The sequence below is a fragment of the Pyxicephalus adspersus genome, chromosome 6 (assembly GCF_032062135.1).
Source record: "Pyxicephalus adspersus chromosome 6, UCB_Pads_2.0, whole genome shotgun sequence".
Taxonomy (NCBI): domain Eukaryota; kingdom Metazoa; phylum Chordata; class Amphibia; order Anura; family Pyxicephalidae; genus Pyxicephalus; species Pyxicephalus adspersus.
Window position 1 is genome coordinate 52,284,262 of NC_092863.1, and position 20,653 is coordinate 52,304,914.

Below are 20,653 nucleotides of genomic sequence, written 5' to 3' on the forward strand. Positions count from 1 at the left end.
TAAACCTAATGTTGGCCGTTTGTGAAATTATATTTTGTCTAGATCTGAAAAACCTATAATAACTTGTACAGACCTTGGATCAGCAAACAGATGTAAGAATCTATCCAGGAAAGCTTCCACTATGCTTTTGGTTCTATATTCTTTCAGACGATTCATTAAATCTTATCTACATTTTTATATACACAGCAATAAAAAAAAAATATTATTTTAATGTACTAACTACCTTTTCTGAGCATCTAAATGTATTTTTTTACTATATACAGCATCTGCAATAGGGTCCTTTGAAGACCAATGTCTGGTAAGAACCTCCATAAAATACAAAAATAACAAGTGGTCCCCTCCAATCTTTTGCCATAATCCGTCCACTGTCCTCTTACTTGGACAGTGAAAGTAACATCATTTTTCTTGTACAGTTAGGTTAGGTCCTTTATCTTGAAGAGTGAAAGTAATGTCCTTTATCTTGACCAGCGGAAGTAATGTCCTTTTTCTTGGTTAATGGAAGTAATGTCCTTTCTCTTGGATAGTGGAAGTAATGTCCTTTTTCTTGGACAGAGGAAGTAATGTATTTTCTGTTGGCCAGTGGAAGTAATGTCTTATATTTGAGACACTGAATGCAATTTTCTTTCTCTTATACACCATAGGAAGTGTCAATATAGTAAGTGTGACTTTGGACAGTGATGTATTTTAAAGTTTTACTTTTACAAACTAAAAGTGATGTTAGCTTAGTCAGATAACCAGAGCTATAGGAACATAATAGCAAAACTTGATTCTCATTCTAGCAGTTATAGATAAAGGAGGTTTTCCTTTTTATTGTATTTCTGTTGCATCTACACATTACAGTAGCAGATGGAACCAAGAACACTGGACTTTGTAGTCAGAGAAGCTCAGTCCAATGTTTCTACCAAATCAGCCTAACAACCTAGTAGTACACATTTGGATTGTGGTAAGAAGCCCACACAATGGAAGAATATACAAACTTACTGTACCTAGTGTCCAATATGTACATATCCTAAAAAAAAAATGGTAAACTAACTTTAAAACATGCCGTTCCTAAACTTTTATCTTACAGCATCTGTTGCTTGTTACCAAAGGTAGGACCGTGATTTTGTGTCTCCATGAACTTTGAAGATGAGTTTTCACAGTGCCTGCAGCTAGAGAGGCCATTAGGGACCAATTTGTTAAGGCTAAGTGATGGTAACCGGCATGTGCAGCCTCCGGTAGTTGGTGTTTTGCCGGATGTGGCCAGCTGCTTGGTCCCCCTTACTGCGGCATTGGTTCTTCGATGAACAAACATACCTACATTTTACAGTGGGGAAATGAACCGATCACTTCCACACCCATTTATTCCCAATAGGCTGCCACATTTGAGATGCTACATGTACTCACAGACTGTCCCTGGATAAAGCCTACAGTACAGTTTATATGCCATACCAAACTAAAACAGCATCCAACAGGCAAAGGATCATGTGTTTTTTCCATACCATGCAGGCAACAATATTATCTCAAATATTTAAAAAGACTCCAATAGAGACTCAAAGATTCCAATGGAACTCCAGTGCTCCAAACTCTTTCTTTAGCTGCAAAATCAGTATGGTTTATGTCCTCTTTAGATGTATATGCACATGATGGGCCATGATAAGCCTTAAATCTAAGATCCATGCAGCAGCTTGGTCAGCATATTTGTTAAAGCAAGTTTAACCCACTGATGAAAAGCTCATCAAGAACAGGTAAGCCAACAAAACCTGAAATGCCAGCCCATGTTGCCTTTCTAACTAAGTACATGGATTATTTGCTGACCTGGTCAGTTGGATCATAAAGGGCATTTGGCAGAAGAGACAAACTCTGAGGTCTATTGGACTGCACAATCACATCCAGATGCAATAGAAAACAGCTATATCTGTAAGGTGGAGATAACATTGAAAAAGAAGTTGTTACTATTTTGTCTAATTGACTAAATATCTATTTTTGCAACTCCAGATAGGCTTTAACTGGAAACAAAAAATGCTCATTAAGTTAAATGGTATACATTTTATTCTGAGTTTGCAGAAACACAACAAAGAGTAATATAATTTTGTTTTTATTTAGAATATTATTTCTTAAATATGCTTGCAGAACCTTATCATAAATGAACACATATATAATGTTAATTAGTGATTTTATTTTTTATTTTATTGAACTGAACTAATTTTGGTACCTCTAGTAACACAAACAAGCTGACCAGATGAAAAAAAATATCTAAATCAGCAGAGAAGGCTTGTTTAAGTGACAGCAGCAGACAGATATAAACCAGAGGACAGCAACAGCACCAATCCAAGAGGCTTCACTTGTCTAATTAAGAGCTTCCTTCCAAGATAGAAGTGAAAAAGAGCCTTCGTATTTCTAAACACACTTGAATATTACCTAGAGTGGGGCAATGCATGTGAATAAATCCTGGTACTGGTGCTAGACAAATGAATAAGAAACTGATGAAAACATGCCAGATGCAATCCTCCTAACTAGAGGTACAATTGCTACAAGAAAAAATTATTTCCAAACACATACAAGGCAGGAATGGTGGCTATGCATCAGTTCCCGATTTGCGTTCTTTCTCCAAGGAAAATTAGGCAGAAGATTGCAAAATTTTTCTTACATGAAAATGTTATTTAGATGGGCTCATTCAACTATGGTGCCACCACAGACTTTTCCCAATCATAACACACATTATTACATCATTTGGCCTATTCAGAAATCTAGTGCAGAGCAATGATGATATTCCAAGTGCAGTTACATAGCAAGCAATGATGCATTATAATATAAGGCAATCTTAGCAGTAGCCGAAGGCTTAAACTTTTAAGAAGACCCAGAAACATTTAAATTGCCAGTACAAATATACATTTTAAATTAGGAAAATTAAAGGGGGGACTATGGGGCATATAGTGTATTCCAATAAACTTCAAAAGATATTACCATTTTTCTTGTCTAGTTTGCATTAAGGCTAGGAATACATTTTTTACATGCATTTCATATAATATACATGTGTGTATTTATATAAATAAATAAGTGTGTGTGTGTGTGTGTGTGTGTGTGTGTGTGTATTTATTTGACATTATGAGGGGTTTCTAAGTTACCTTTTTTTTTTAATTTAAAGTGGAATTGAAGTTCATGTGGGCTATTGTCATAATCCGGTATTATTCACTGCATAAGTGATTATTATGACTTCTTTAATGGCAATGAACCCCAGCACTGTGATCCGAGTCTTCAGATTCTAATTGGTCATCCCAGTATGAGGAACCTTTCTGTACATGCACTCAGTGCCCAACCCAGAATTTTTTTTAAGCTGGGTGAGAAGAAATTGTAGGCTGCTGGAAGACCCTGAATTGTGACCCAACACATCAGTAACCACCCAAAAACAGCCAGGTGGTAGCTGTAAAGTGGTGCGCCCGGCTAAAAGGGGCTGGGGAGAACACTGCATGCACTGATCAGAGTCAAATAATCTAATCTCCTTTTGTGCAGTAGGGAAGTATTAAAATGTGTATGTATAGTATGCCATCATGCTGTCATGATTGGTAGGTAATGTGAAAAGTAGGTGCTCTAAAGCAGCGGTCACCAACCAGTGGTCTGTGAACCACTGGTGGTAAGCGAGAAAACTTTGGTGGTCTGCAGAAAAATTTGGACTCTGCGAAAAGACATTTTCATCTGTCTTGGCAGTTAAAACTCGGTACTGGTCTGGGTTTGAAAAAAAAATGGCCCTAAAATCCATAAACTTATTTCAATTGAACAGAAACAAGTATCACACTAAAAATGTGTAATACCTAAATTATTTTGTAATAATTTAAATAACTTTATTAATTTTGTTACAATTAAACAAGCTTTAAAATTTTGTTATGATTACATAAGCATTTTTAATTTTGTTATATTTAATAGTTCCATTTGATATTAATAAAATGGAAGTTCTTTGATCATTATTTTACAAATGTATTTATCTTTTTTAAAAAAATCATATTAATGGTCCGGGAGATTTAAAATTATGAAGAGGTTGGCGACCGCTGTTTTAAAGCACACAATTTGTTGGGACTTACTTCTCCAATTGTAATGTCAGAAATTTAGAGCAAATTAGTGAAGGAAAACTTCCTTCTGCCAGATGCTGAATTCATGTCTTAATGTGAGACTATATTACACCCAGAATGTTTAACTGACTGTCATTTCCACTCTTTTTGATATCTAAATGGTGATGCATCACCATTCAGGAACACCAGCACAACATATCTATTACAAACCGACCCCTGGGACAAATGTTATTTTGTACTCTACCCCAGTTCTCTGAAATATGCAAAAGTGGGCAAAAACACTCTAAACCCAGTTGGAAAGGAACAGAGCAAGAAGATTGTATACATAAACAGCAAGGATGACTTTTTCCTCTTTTTGTCATTTTCCTGGGTCTTCTGTCCAGTCTGGTGATATCACATATCATTTCTCATCTTCTCCACCATTTGAGGAAGGTATATAATGGAATAGTGAAACTTACCTCAGGAACATAACCATGACAGCTTTCTTCTGATTTTTTTCTGATATCCCTTTCTTTTACAAAGCTATTTATTTTAATCAAATTCATTCATTTCATGGAACTTTGATTAAAACACTAGCTATGTCACTAGTGACATGTTTGTAATATCCCAACTGATTTTTCTGCACTTTTTAAAAGCCTTGCAATACACACTATACGCTTTCCATGTCAAGTTACCTTTTTGGGCTTAAATCTTGGTCAAAAACAGAGCAGACAAATGTTTATAAAGAATATTTACTAATTCTTCCCCACGCAAATTCTGATTGCAAAAGATGAACTGATGAATATAAGCTTCCCCTAAAACAACTAGGTTATAAAGTGTTGTTTACAAATTGCCTTAAAGTAATTATGGGAATGTGTGGCCAACATAACAGTTTACACTGACAGTGAAATTTTAGAACACATTCACAAAAATATCAGTTAACGTTAGCCAGTGTAGTCATTTAGAGGCTGAATGAAAAGTGCAATAACCCTTATTATGGCTGTTAAACAGTACACATTTATTTAGGCAGGCCTAAAAAATAATACTTGAATGTGGGAAAACTGAGGCTAAAAGAGGAACAGAGGGTAGGTTTCAATGGAGAAAATGCCCCACCAAGCAACTTTTCAAATTCACCAGTTAATGCAACTGGGTTTCCTTGATTACATCAAGTTAAAATTTCTAGTATTGCATTATAGGTTCTTTAAAAGTACTTTGCACATGGGTAACAAAAGCAAGACACAAACTCCAAAAAATGTACACTAGATATATGGGTTTCAGGCCACATCAGCGTATTTAGACCTTGCCCGTTCAACATTGCAGCAAAGACAGGTAAAGATCACATAGCCATAGCTGTCTTACAGTGCAGAGTTACAATAATTTTTGATTGAATAATACATTTAATTAATCACATACCTGAATACAATGCAGTAAGGGTACATTCATACATGTAATTGCGACGCAACACAAAAAACACTACATTACAATTCCCCTCAACATGCTCGCAAATAAATACATACATCCCTGCATACTGCAGTGTGATACCATAAACAACCACAACAGATTGCCAACCAATACTTTAACAACATCTTAACCTCTCCTAAAGAGCTCATCATTGGCAGAGATGCTGTAATGTGCAGTAGAGGCGTTACCACAATGTGCAGGTACTCATGGCACACATTTAGAATGGTATTATTTAGAATGGTGGAAAGTGATAGAAGACCTCCTGCAGTGCAGCGCAATACACACACTGCAGTGCATAAAATGAAAAAGGTGCAGGCCTAGTTTTCATTCCATTGCTGTGCCAGCCCATTCTAGATTAGAATTATTAGATAAGAAAAAATATACCAAAAAAACCCAACTTGTTCCAAGTGTAAGATAACCTGAATTTTGAAGATGAATTCCAAGCGCACAGGTAAATATACATTGAAATACATATACTGGTGCAAAAAGAAATGGTAAGACTATATCTCACCTTCTGATATACACAGCTTTACTGGATAGCAGAGTTTATTCACTGAGCTGACATTCCTCTGCTGCAGTTAAGAAATAAAGCCCGTCACCTATCCACTCAGAGTGTGAGTGGACAATAATGGAAGGAACACACTGATGAGTCCATCTGAGCACTTTGCCCCTATCATAATGTTCCTTATTAGCCCACATGCACTAAAGCATTACTGATTGGATTCTAGTTCTGCCCATCGCACTCCCAGTCTGGTTTTTTATCCATAGGTAGTTACATATTTTTAAGTGAATATGTAACTGTAATGTATGGGTTTTTCATATTTGGCAGGAATTACACTTTAAATATATGCTTTCCTTTGCCCCTTTAATTTTCTTGTGCGTATTTTTTTTTTTACTTTATTTTCCAATTGTATTTTTCTCTGTAGGAAGACAACGCTCACTTTAAAAGGTGAATTGCATTATCACAACTAAATTCCCACTCTTGCTGTAGGGCTGCAGAGTGTCATAGTGAAGTGCAGCAAGCTGGTGGAACCTCCATTGCCAGTGGTGCATCAAAAGCAGCTGGAAATGATTTAAGGGCTTCTCTTAGTGGTTAGCACTCTCAGAAGTTAGCAGTGATCATACTGACAAACTGCTTACACTTCTTTTATGCCCACAGCCCTGGCCATGAACACGAGTGAAAAACAGGTGGTGTCATGGTATGACTGCTAGAACAAAATGAATAATAATGTACTAAAGGGGATTATTTTTAAAAAATTACACACACAGTTTTACTTTATCGTGTATGCAAAATACCCTGCTTTGTTTTTACAACATTTCTTATACATTTATTTGTGATTGCTTAGACTCCTAACCTAAAAAATTATCTATGGGTCAACTAGATCAGCATGCAGATATTCAGGACAATCAAAAAGAGCTTAAAGTCTAACTCCAAGAAAAAAAAAATAAATGTCCTTGCAGCAGGGCTACCCCTGCACTGCAGGATATAAATGTTTGTTTGTTTTCTTGCGGGAAGTAAATAGCACTCTTACTTTATTCCATTTTTACGGCAGGGTTCTCCTTTGTGCCACCAGTCCACCACAGAATCCTCTCTAAGGTGCTTCATTAGCTAACCTGAAGTGTAGAGGGGATGTGGGGAAATTGAGCAAAGGATGAGGTAAGTAAAAATTCTTTTTGTTTCTGCCCTAGGGTAGTTTTTTGTTATTCCTTGAGTTCAGATTTAATTGGTAATCTCTTGACTTGATCATTCCTAATCCAAAACAACAAGATAAAACAAAATTGGTTGTGTTGTGTTGACGCTCATACACTTCTAATTAAGTGGAAGAACTTTTTTTTGTACGGTGGAATCAGTTCTCTGTTTGTGAGAACCACATCCATCTAAATGCTTTAATCCTCCAGTTCACCAGGCAAAGCCCAGAGAGGGCTTGTGAGCAGGATGAGGGGGGCCAGGATCACTCAATTAAAGCTCTCCTGGAACTCAAGCATGCTGACATTGTAATAACTTTGTAGAGCCTTTCAGAACTGCCTATGAAGTATAAAATCATGCTGCTTGTAGACAGTGTTCCTTGCTCACTGCAGGAAATTAATATCTTACCCTTTTATCTGAATGAGCCATAATCAGGAACTCTCAGCAGCTGTGGTCGATGTTGGTAGATTCTGGCACAATCACTGGCCTCTAAACAGCAAGCTGAGCTAAAGCTGATCTTAATTCTTCAAGAGCGAGATGCTCTTACAATGCTGAATTGTTTCTCAGGGAAACCTTTTAAAATATTAAGGGGTCCTAGAAGAAAAAACTTGCATACCTTTCTTGGCTTAATCTCTTCTTTGCTTTGAAGTTCAAGCACATTCTTGCTTCCCATAAACCAATCTGGTATCTTATAACCAATAACCATCACCTACTGTGCTGTCTGACTTGTGTATTGTACAATCTATTATTTGGGATGTGTGGCACGCTATTGCAGCATTCTTCTTTCTTAAATGCAAAGGTCTGTATGTTTATACACATATAAAACCAAGTTGAACATACTAGAAAATAGGATTGCAAAAATCTGAAGAGTAAAACTGTAATTACCTGATTCCACAATCAGAATATAAAAATGGTAACCATACCAAGTACTCCAAATGAACAGTCAGCTATCAAATCTCAGAAGTTCCTTGCAGTAGGATGTAGTTATCTACTGCAGGGAAAATTGCAACAAACACAGAAGCACAACTGACATGAACTGACCCTGATCTCATCTTTGAGCTGAATCCTAGAAAATATGGCCTGGATGAATCTTATTGTGTTGTTGAGCAGTTAAAAGTGCACCAAGGTGGGTTGCCTGTTTTAACATATTTATTTGAACCAAATCTAAAGTCCTACAGAAGACTTTTTTGGTAATATTTTTTTCAGGTAAGTACACAGACACCATATATTAAGGTGCAAGAAAGAAGGAATGCCTGTTACAACGATTAAAAGCAATATATATAAATAAACTATATATATATATATATATATATATATATATATATATATATATATATATATATATATATATATTACTATTATTATATTTTAGTCATAAAACACCAACATATTACGCTGTACTGTATTAAATAGGGGATGCAGATGACAAGCCTGCATATGCAACAATTACAAACCATGAAGAATAGGACAATCCTGCCCAAATGTGCTTACAATCTTTGAGGCTATAAATGACCCCATATCTTTTTCCAAATAATTTACCTCTATGCAAGTTAGGTCTGATTTATGGCTGTAATGTGGCCAACAATATAAAGGACGCAGCTTCACCAAATGATTTTATTTTAGGAAACATACAGTTTTCTTTATTTTTTACAGCTTGTATCACAAAGTGATTATGATAACAGACAGTTGTAATAATCCTTATGGATTGCAATCTTTTAAAGAGCATACTGTACAAGTAAAGCACGGGCACGTTTAGAAGTGCACTGCTAGACTGAATGAATGTAGGTGCTTCTGAGAATGGAGCATTCAGATAAAACATTTGCCATGGTTCTGATATGTCTCATTTTTTGTTCTTAGCTACATAAGCAGAAAAAAATGTCATTGTGTACATCATGTTCTTTAATTACCAGCTCACCATGACATTAACTGGACAATCATGGATAACACCCATCATTATATAAATTAACCTAATTTAAAAAAAATTAGGAACTATATGTTTGCTTTTTTTCTCTTGTCTGTGTTTAAAGTATTCTGTTTAATCATAATAATGGCTTTAGATCTTGCTTCAGAGGGCAGTAAATTCCTTTAGCGTATGGCCCAACATTTAAATGCAAACCATCTAGTAACTTCCACAATTATTTAGAAGCCTAACAGGGAAGAAATAAGCAATAAATCAAAGTACAGAATAATATTGTGCAACTAAGGAGCTTTACTATTTTCCCAAAGCGCAAAATGATCATGCCTAATGCAGCTTAACATCTCAGTTTGATGCACAGGTAAACTAGACACATGCCTATGGCAATGATGTTCTGTTAAGGTTTATGTCAAAAATAGATAGACACAAAGGTATCAGAGGAATGATGGAAATTGTTGATAGATAGATAGATAGATAGATAGATAGATAGATAGATAGATAGATAGATAGATAGATGCATTGATAAAACTAACACATGCTGAAAACTTTCACCTTAGTTTTTTTGTTGTCCCTTTGATAATTTAGTAACAATTGGCTAGGCTGCCATACCTTAAATAAACCGTTATCTTTTTGGGTTGATGTACAGATGTACAGTGTGTGACTTATTATTATATTATTCTTTATTGGGACATAAAATTTCTCTGTAAGTGGAGTCAAATCAGCAGACACATTGGTTCTTCTGATTACCTAAATACCTTTAAAAAAATCACTTTTCCAAGTTCCCCAGGACATAAACTTGTAGAATGATGTCTTCATGTGCCATGGGAAAAAAGGCTGGCAGGGGATTTAAACATGCTCAACAATAAGCAGCCTCTTATCTGTAATCCCCTGAGGTCACGGAAACCCACCAAAGCTTGCCAACAGGAGAACAGGGAACATATCAAGCAGGCTACTGCTAAGAACAAAAAAAGCACCAATTGTCAAACATCATGTGATCCTAGCACCAAAGCACTCTGCTATCTCAAGCATGAAAACTGTCACTTGTTTTCATCCTTCATCTTTAGGGAGCAATTCTGTCACTCACATGAGAGCAGCTCTGAGATTCTTATAAAAAAAACAGCAAATATCTGATTTTACCATGATACCTTAAAAATCAATTTAATTTTGTGTTATGAGAACAAAAGAATCTTTTGATTGCAAATACACATAACAGTTTTTCTGCTTTGTTTTTACAACTGTAAATAATTTTAACTGTAAATAATTTACTTCCTAAACTTACAAAGGATGTATGCCTGTGAAGGGGTTAAGTTAAAGGAATAGAGTGCCTGTCTGTGTACTATTAAGAAGATCTGAGGCTGGAAACAGGCTTTATAGTAATACACTCTGATCAACACAAGCTATCAATTACATGTAATCCTCCCCTGATACAATTAAGAGCAATAAAGCATCAGTGAGAGCAATGGAGCCATTTAGCAAGTACTGAAAGCACATGTGATTTAATGCTTTAATCTGTCTCCCTTGGCATTTATAAGTTTCCTCAGGTCATATCCTGATTCCTTGCTAAATAAATCCCATCGGCATGTCAATCAAGAGGACCATACATCACTTACCTCTGCAACAGAGCATAGCAAGTATGAGACTGACCAGTGTGGCCAGGTTCTGGTATGAGGTCCAGTTACACAATCCTGAGATGCTCATAGCTGCACACAGCATGCACGATCCTCACATGGAAGAGAAGGCTTCTGAGCATGGGGGGTGCATACAGAAACTGCTCCTAGTTCTGCACAATGTTCAAGTTCACAGGTAGGACTGTATGACAGGCAGATCCTATTAACACAAGGTGCAATGATCATCATGTCCTGGATGCTGAGCACAGCTATTCATTATCATCACTATATAGCATGGATTGAGGGTCCCCACACCCCTAGAAGACCAGCTGGAGGACATGATGCTGACACTGCGATGTAGAAGTACTTGTTACAGAAAATCTCTGATCCACTCCCAGGTAGTGCACAGCTCACAACTTTCTTTATTTCCCCATCAGAATAGACTTCCACTTGTATTGTGATCTGAGAGCTCAGCTGCAGAAGGATGTAAGCTAGAGAAGTTATTCTGCTCAGATGCTGGTGGCCCCAGCTGCACATCCCTCCCTTCTGGTCCTCATCTCTCCTTCCCAAACCCACCAACTCTCCCCATTTCATAGTAAAAAGAATACAAGGTGTGGCTTTGTGATAGACAGACGCATGCACCAATCACAGGCTGCCCCTTATAAGGTGGGCGGGGCTGTGTGGCATACTTGTGGATGTGTTCATTCAAACAGCTCAATGAGCCCAGCTTAACTGGAGTAACCCTTTCATTGCTGAGCCAGGAGGAGGCACTGCTAGAGGAAAACCCTCTGCAGGAGAGGAGAAGGAGGCAAACACAGGATCACATCACAATCCCCTTCTGCCAGGCTTAATATAAATCTAAAGATGTGCAGTGCTGGTCCAAAAACATTTACAGAAAATATTTGCAACATTGTTGCAACAATAAAAACACATGGTTTATTATTTATAACATTATTTTATTGCAAGCTTTGTTTGCTATATTTATCTTTTTTTTTTATTTTGAAATCAGTTTTTTTTTGTATCAACACTTTATGCTTGTTTTTTTTGTTTTGTTTTGTTTTTTCAAAGTATTATTCTCCTATATGGGTCCTGGCTGATTATGGCTATTAGTAAGAACTCTAACCATGTGCTATGCAATGCTTTCAAGTGATGGACTGATCAAAAAAGCATGATCATATTACCAATAGTATTTGCAATCAATATTTCACAGAATGATAATTGAAAATCAAGTGGGCAGGGTAGCTTTTATTTTCCTGGGTGGTTAAACATCATTTTAAACCTAAAACCATGTTATGCTCAATATTTCAATCAGATATCATGGTAGAATCGATTGTAATTCAGACGAATAATCAAACTCATGGATATTACATTAAATTACATTGCAAGGATTGATTTAAATCAATTGTAATATTTATTGAAAGGAACATTGAAAGAAATTTTGATGGGCATCGATTTATTAAGCAGTGAATCTGACATTCACTGAAATATTTGCTGGCGGAAAATTTTCCATGTCCATGTGTTTCATTGGCAGTTATTGATTCTACAGTGTAACTGTTCCTATGAATGTCAGATTGACTGCGTTATAAATAGAGCCCATTGAGTATGTCTAGAAATATAGTGATGGGACAGCCTTGAGCCTGGCTTGTGATAGGTAGCTGGGTTGTGTAGAAGTGCAGCAATGGGAATTTTCCATTGTCTGGGATAAAAAAATCTCACTTACAAATCTCAAGTATTGTAAAAAAAAATGGAACAAAGTTTTGATTCAAATCTGTACTCAAAGAAATACAGTACAATGTGCTGTTGCTGACAATCTTTTAAGAATATACCCACAGCCTGGCTGTCTTATGCTTAAAAAAAAATTGCAAGTTCAAAAAATGGGCTGAGATTACAGCCTCTGATCTAGATACTTGTTCTGATTTGTGGGCTCAGAAACTAATAAAGCTATCAGGTCAGAGCCAGTAAAGTAGCATTTTAGAAGAGGTTAGCAATAGCAGCCTTTGTATTCCCTCAGTGCAGGTTTCCTTTAACGGAGCTCGTGCCATTAACATTTAGCATGTGAATTCGGAAGATGATCGCAGCAGGTCCCATCAGCTCACAGAACTCATTTGAACACAGGCGGATGTCTCCGCGGCTGTTGTTCTCAGTGAGACATTTGTTAAATGTATTCATCCTAATATATATTAATATTCCATAATCACATTGTACACTATCAGGCTGCCTCTAGACAGAAATCTACAATAAGCTCTCACCTGTCAGCTAGGCAGCACTTTGTTACCTGCATCAATTTTGTTAGGGGAATCTCATATTGTAAACTGGCTTTGCATTATTTAGTATTCAGATGGTTGTCTTAGCTATCATAGGAAGTAAAAGGGAATCTGTCAACAAAGCAAAACACCTATCTCACAATATGGTAAAAAAAGCTACCTATCCCAGCTCACAGACAGCATGTAGTTCCCAGGTAGTGATTACACTAAAGGCTCATTCACTCTGTAAAGCGTAAAATGCACCTTGCAATGCAAGCAAAATGTAGAATAATGCAGAGACTATTGCCGTCAAATAATGCACATTATCACATATGCAATGAGTGTATGCTTTTTAAATAACAATTTAAAAAAATCCAAGAGTTTGAATATTTGAATAGTTAGTGTTAGGTGTGTCATTCAAATCAAATGAGATTGAGATATGACAAGAAACTTTTAGGGTGGCTTTTCACCTGCAATATGCATGCACACTTTACTACATGAGTGAAAATGTGCATTGATACCAGCTGTAGCATTGTTGTGGAGCACGCCATTCATTTTCAGTGGTCCCTCCATTTGAGTATACTGTAATGAATGTCAAAAAAGGAAAACGTTCAGGTACATTGTTTTTTCATAGATGTGTTCAGGGCCTCCTAGACGAAGCAGCACAATATGACAATATGTGCCAATGTGCAAAAATGGAGCAGAGCCCCTAGGTGACAGATCCACCTTAGTACCAAATCCCCTCAGTGCAGTCACCCCTCAATCCTCTCAGTAACAGACCCCTTTAGCCCTTTGTGCAGACCCCCCAGTGCAGACTCCCCCAGTGACAAACCTACCAGAGCTCTGGCTCTTGCTGCTGTCAAGGGCGGTAGCGCTACCCATCTCTCTCTTCCCTGGATCAGACTTAATACCCATATCTGATTCTGATTCCAGAACTTATTCCTGTTACTCCCCCTACCGATGTACACTACACACATAGAAGTATATATACCCCTAAAAAGCCATTAGGTGAAACGCGTCGGGTAGCAAGACGTTGTTACACTTTATATAACTAAGACGTTCACGGTTCATACTCAAAGCAGAGATTCTTTGTATAGTTCGGCAGTTTCCATCCCATGACATTCCAATGTGTTATGGATATACAGATGTTATAATGTATAGTGTACCTGCATTTATTTGGATTAAATACGAGGTGGTGCTAAGAAGTTCCTAGCTTTGCCCCCTTCCAGACGAAATAGAAAAATGAGTGTGGCATATGACAGCCTAATATCTCAGTATGTAACTGTGCAAATATCAGGTCTTTGCAACTCTTAAAACTGTTTTTTCTTTTAGTGAGAAGCTGTGATAGCAAGTTTCTCAACTGACCCGGCAACCTGCAATGCTGTCCATGAGCTGATTATTGAGGACCGGTTAATATTCGCAAAAAAGATAGCCCAGATACGTGACATCTCACAGGAGCGTGTTGGGTTTGTTATCACTACTATCCTAGACATGCGCAAGTTTTCAGCGAAGTGGGTGCCGAAATGTTTAAACAGTGATCAGAAGAAGGAACGAGTTGAAGCATCCAAAGGTGTTTTGGCTATTTTGAAGCTGCACAGGACTTTTTTGGCTAAATTAGTGACTGCAGATGAAACCTGCCCCCCCCTTTTTTGATCCTGAAACCAAGGAACAGTCAAAGGAATGGCGCCACAGCTGGCCCCCATGGCCGATGAAGTTCCAAACTCAGAAATCAGCCAAAAATGTCATGGCGTACGTTTTCTGGGACAAAGACAGTATTCTGTTGGTGGACTACCACCTCAGGGCTCCTCCTGGACCAGCTGAAGGAGGCAATTAAGACAAAACGCTGTACAAAGTTGACCAAAGGGATCCTTTTTTTACAGGACAATGCACCTGCACACAAGTCCAATGTTGTGGCTGCCAAATTGAACACCCTGGGTTTCCAGTTGGTCCACCATCCCCCCCTACTCACCTGACCTGGCAACTTCGGACTATTATCTGTTCCAGAATTAGAAGAATCATCTGAAGGGGCAAAGTTTTGAGAACATTTCTGACATCAAAGATGCTGCTGAGAGCTTGTTTGTGGCCCAACCAAAGTACTTTTATTTGAACAGTCTAGAAAAGCTGCAACTACGCTGTAGCAAGTGCATCAGTCTCAGGGTAAACATGTTAAATAAATGTGTTAATTCTAAACTCTGGCTCTCTTCTTTATGGCCAAAGCCAGGAACTTCTCAGCACCCCCTCGTATATTTAGTGAACACTAGCCTTAAAGCCCTTTTTTCTACATTTCTCACCTTGTTCAAAATTTGACCATTTTGTAGGTGTGGCTATACATCTATATATATACATATACAAATTATGTTATGTGTCACGGTGCCGCAGGGCAGGATGGTGGACCCTCCATGTCACCAGCTTAGTTGGCACAGACATGTTACACTGCGGGCAGCTGCTAAGTTGGGGCCCCAATGCACGCAGAGGCAGGTGACTGCTGACAAACAGGAATCAGGCGAGGTGCAGGAACATGAGACATGAACAAGAGAATCAAGGTCAAACAAGCCAGAGTCGGTACACAGGAAATCATAAGCTGAAGGCACAGGCAGGAAACTGGAACAGAGTCTAAGGGAACTCCTTGTTCAGGCAACTTCCAATTGCCAGTCACTTCCTTTTATAGGGAAAGTCATGTGGCAGATGGAAGTCACATGACCAGCAAGTGAGAGAACCCACCACCAGAGGGAGTGCTAGGGCAAAGGAAACTCAGGTGGAGTTTACACTTCTGCCAGCACAGGGAGTGCTTCTGCGAAAAACTCTGGTTCTCGGGGGTAAAGAAGCAGTTCTCAGAGGATCACAAGATTGAGACCAGGAAGTGATCGAAGGACAGGATTCCAGAACAGGGCTACTGCTACTGCTGGCTGCAGAGGAATCTGAGGTCGGTGACACAGACAGTGGTACAGATCCCCTGCAGAGATCTATGACATTATGGTAAGAGAGTGGGAAAGTCTAATAATAAACTTTCAGGGTGACACACCCCCTAATCTAGGCGGCCCCCATTGACAAACCCATTCAGTGACGTTACCTATTCCTTTGTTACAATGAGATAGCAGGAAAGGTGGATACTACAAAGCGGCAAGGCTAAGCGCTTTATGCATACCAACAGTTGTGCTGTTCTACCCAGGATTGGGGGTGAACCCTATCTCACTCCTAATCCTGACTAGCACCGACTCTTGTTGTGGGTCTTATTGGAGAACCGAACACCACCTACCTTGGGGTGGCCCAAACCAATGCTGCACAGGGGCCACTGCTGGCTGTATCAGCCACTGGCAGGTAAGTATGTTTTATTGCAGTGGTCGCTAACCTTTTCAGGTCCCCGGACCCCTAAAATCACCAGCTCCCGACTGCGCATGAGCCGACTGAGCTGGGTGTTACTCAAAGGGCGAGAAACCTCCCCCAGAGTGATGTCATTATGACATAACCCCGCCCATTCTCCCATCGCAGATCTTAGCCTGCCATGAGGGAGGGGGCAGGTTGTGTGCAGGGACACAGCCCGCCCACTTCCCTGAGCCTGGGAAATGCTCGGGGGACATGGTCCCCGGCTCTGGCCGGTGCATCCCCCCAGCAGGGTCCTTCTCCTGACCCCCCCCCGGGGATGCACCGACTAGAGCCTCAGACCCCCAAAATTTTCTCACAGACCACCAGTGGCCTGCAGACCACTGTTTTATTGCATAAGGGTGCCTGGCTGCAATTTTATTTTTACATGTTTAGTTCCACTTAATTTTCATATTTACACATACAAATTTCTATTTCCTGAATTCATAAAAAGAACAAATAAAGGAAGAACAGAAAAGCATTCCTTTAAAATTTCAAGTTCAGTTTTGACAAATACTAGTTTTGAGAAATACTATTACATTTCATTGCAGTCACACTCCCGTGAAATTTTTGTAGTTTGAAAACTTTGCTGATTATATATTGAGTGAAATATAATTGTTCTGCACAATTATAAGTATACTAATTATGTAAAAGTTGTGTAGGGAATAATTACAGCAAAATGCATTCTTCTCTAATCTTTCTCCCTAATTAAAAACCCTCAAAGCACACAAAAATATATTATGGTATAATTGACTGCAATGGCAAAAAGTGAAAGAGGGCGAAGCTGACACATGTCCAATGCAAAAAACATTTTAGGACCATGTGGGGGGGGGGGGGGGGGTTGATTGAATGTGCAATGAGGACTTTGGGGCCCAAACAGTTAATCGCTATTTTTAGGCCATAGCTAGAGAAGAACACAATTTAATTAGTAGAAGCCATCGATTGTAAAAACTGTGATTTTTAATCAAAAGTTCATTGTAGAAAGTAAACCAAGGAAATAAATAGTCTGTGGGGGCTTTTAGGCAGATCCTTTAGCTCCTACAAAGCATTATCCTGGTGAAATAATTAACTCTAAGAAGTTTATTTACAAGGTGTTAACATATTCAGTACTGCAGCACAAAGAATAGCTAACAGGACTTTCAAAACATAAACAAAGGGAAGCCAGGGGATGTGCTAATAGGATGTTACAATGTGTCTTCCCTGTGAAAGGGAACTGTGCTCTGCCTTTCCTTTTATTCAGGAGACAAAATATGAGTATAGCGGCTGCTGGCACAGCTTTGATTTTCTGCTATTTTCTAAACTGCAACAAAACAATTTGGCAGACTACAGGACTGTACAATTAGGGCTTTATTTACTAAGATCAGAGCTTGCCAGAATGTGCTAGTAACGTCTAACCCAGCTCCACCCACAATACTGTGAGTGCTGACGTATGAGCATGGCGAACACAAAAACTGACATTGGCAAAAGATTCTGAATATGGTCAGTATGGGTGAATGTAAGTGAATCTGAACTCAGGAACAAATATATAATCTATTTCAGCTGGAAGTGTTATTAGAGCTAACTCCTGTAACATGAAATATTGCATTGGAATTCATCTATTATATTGCTTCTAGTTTGATCCTTTTTATTAGCAGCCTGTCATCTCTTCAAAGTCAACTTATTTCTCCCACACGTTTACATCTATAGGGTGACTACATTGCCTTCCAGGGACACCTCAAGAACCTGCGTAGCCACCCATACATGAGTGCTTCCTTTCTCAATTATCTACATGTGTGGCAGCACTTTGTGCACCTACATTACCAGGATCTGAAGAAGGGGACATGTTCACTCTCTTTCATAGACTATTTGTAAAATTTCAACTATAAGGGTCTGTTTATAATTTTTGTGAATCCTGGTTGAAAGTCATGTGAATATTTGGAAAAAAACATTTATAAACAGACCACAAAGACACGTCCAGGCAAAATTACCACCATTGTGCCCAATATTAAAGACTGGATGCAGATAATCTAACTCCGGGTTTCTTAACCAGAGTTCCTCCTGAGGTTGCTAAGGGTTCCTTGTGCAATGAGCAATTTGTACCTCTCTTTTTTTTTTTGCTATCCGTAAGGGTAACATTCTTCCTAATGCCCTGCAATGAAGAAGGCATTATTCCTACTGACCACCACACTAAAATACAGGTAGTCCCCAAGTTAAGGACATCCGACATACGGACGCCTCCTGGATATGAATGTTCGTATACTGGAGGCATTTGTATGTCGGATGTCCTTAACTCTGGGACATATATATTCCCTGCTTGCTTGTGTGCAGGACGGAGGCTTGATGGGGCGGTTGGCTGCCTGCCCACCATGCGGGGGCGGTTTTAAAAATGTTTATGCATGCACAGAAAGGTAAAAATAAATAATACATTTAATAAAATATTGTACCTGTTCCGACTTACATACAACAAACACAAAACAAACCTACAATCCCTATCTCGTATGTAACCCATGGACTACCTGTACAGTGGTCTGTGGATACAGTAACTATAGCAGAGGTTCCCTGAAGGTTGAGAAAGGCTGCCCTAATCTGTTCATATAAGCTGGAGCTGGTGGTGAAGTGGGTTGAACAAGGACATCAGTATGAACATTGTATCATTCTTTGTGAATGGAATTCCTCCAATAATAGGGAGCCTATGTTCCACTTATATGCAAAAAATAATTTTAAAAAAATGTAAAAAAAAATCCATAAGTTGTGTTATCGTCATGGTCTGCTGAAAGTACCTTCAGCTATATGTGTATGGTAGGCTCCCAATCTATTTCTGTGTGCAGTTTGTCCTAAAGAAAAGCTTTGCAGAAAAGAAGAAATATCTGATATGCCAGTAGGTTGAACTTTCTTATTCCCTACTGGGAACACTCAGCAAAATAATCTTGCCTGAGCTGAATAAAGCATATACAAAACAAAAGTCCTTAATAAAGGCTATGGAAAAACCCTCATAGGCTTAGCAGAAGACAAAGGAAAAGTCAAGTGTTCTGAATGAAAAAAAATAAAAGAAAAAAATATGTAAAGCTGAGGAAAGTGGAAATCTATGTTACCAATATGAGGATTTTCCCCTGTTAGTTGTCATAAGAACAAGACCCCTTGGAAGATAATACTGGAATATTCCAGTTATGGAGGCAACCCAGTTTTGGATTCATCCTCACTTTCATTGGAAATTGGACAGCAACAAAAGCCTTAAAGTGGTTCTAACCCCTTAACACTTAAATCCTTAGCAAATTAGGCCCAATGATTCACCTAATGCTAGCTTCACCATTAGGAGAGAGGCTAAATAACCACTGTAAGTGTATCTTTTTCCCAAACTCTTTTATTTTAGAATATCAGAATCTTCGCAGTCTAATCCTAATGAAAACAACCAGCAGGTGTGCAAGGGGGCACTTGCTACCCCCTGAATTTTTACTCATATGATGATCCAGTCACCAGGTGCAGGAAAGAATCCGCCAGGACAGGATAGCAGCAATGTAAGGGCCAGCATATAGGAGGTGGGGCCTAATGTTAGGAGGTGGAGCCTAGTGTTAGGAGGGGGGGCACATTTGTGAACATGACCTGCTCCCCTCCCTGCCTGCTGGTACACTCCATCGCTTGTCTTTCTAATCATTACCAGCTGCTTGCACATGGTGAGGAGTCTGAACTCTGAGGAGAATGTGGAGACCCAGAAGATTGACTGCTGGAAGTGCCACTGGGAAGGAAAGAGATGGATGGAAGAGCTTAGGAGAAGAAAATCATCATTATCGGACAATCACTGGTAGAATGCTGGATATGAATTTACTACCTCACTGAATGTTAGAGCCTGGAGTCTGGAGAGGAAAGTACAGAGGAACAAAATATTTTAGGAAATTCTGAGAAATTTTCTCACAAATTTAAATATGACAATATTGCTATTTATATGCTTTTCTTTTTCCAAAAGGAATTACAAACTAAAAGGTAGATATGGGTACTACTTAGCCACAATTACACTTCTAAAATATTATACCTAATCAATTTTGGGCTCAATTTATAAAGATGTGACATTCCCTAAAACATTCCCTGGTGGGAATCTTCCAGATTCATGTGTTTCAATGGCAGTAATTGATTTTCTACCAGAGAATGTTTAGGATTGTCAGACAAAAACACCCCTTTGTGTACAACCTGCTGTAACACAACATTCCACATATAGTTTATTTATTGGTATTTTTCTTTAAAGTTTGTCTAGATTTTAGAAATACAAAGCACATGGAAATATGAATAGATTTACAAGTGGTTGAAATATATGTACTAGTTAGTGCAGTTTGCAATGTGCGAGGGAAGATAGGGCCACAGAGAGGCTTTTGTTAGTGCTGAAG

General features: G+C 38.5%; 1 protein-coding gene across 1 annotated transcript in view; it reads right to left on the minus strand.

Annotated features, from left to right (window-relative positions):
* TMEM132C (transmembrane protein 132C) overlaps nucleotides 1-11,248 on the minus strand; it is a 264,466-nt gene extending 253,218 nt beyond the window's left edge. The window contains exon 1 of the mRNA XM_072415757.1: nucleotides 10,699-11,248. Within this exon, the coding sequence (XP_072271858.1) occupies nucleotides 10,699-10,801 (103 nt within the window). The 5' untranslated portion in view covers nucleotides 10,802-11,248. The remainder of the gene's footprint in view (nucleotides 1-10,698) is intronic.
* Between the last annotated feature and the right edge of the window lie 9,405 nt (nucleotides 11,249-20,653).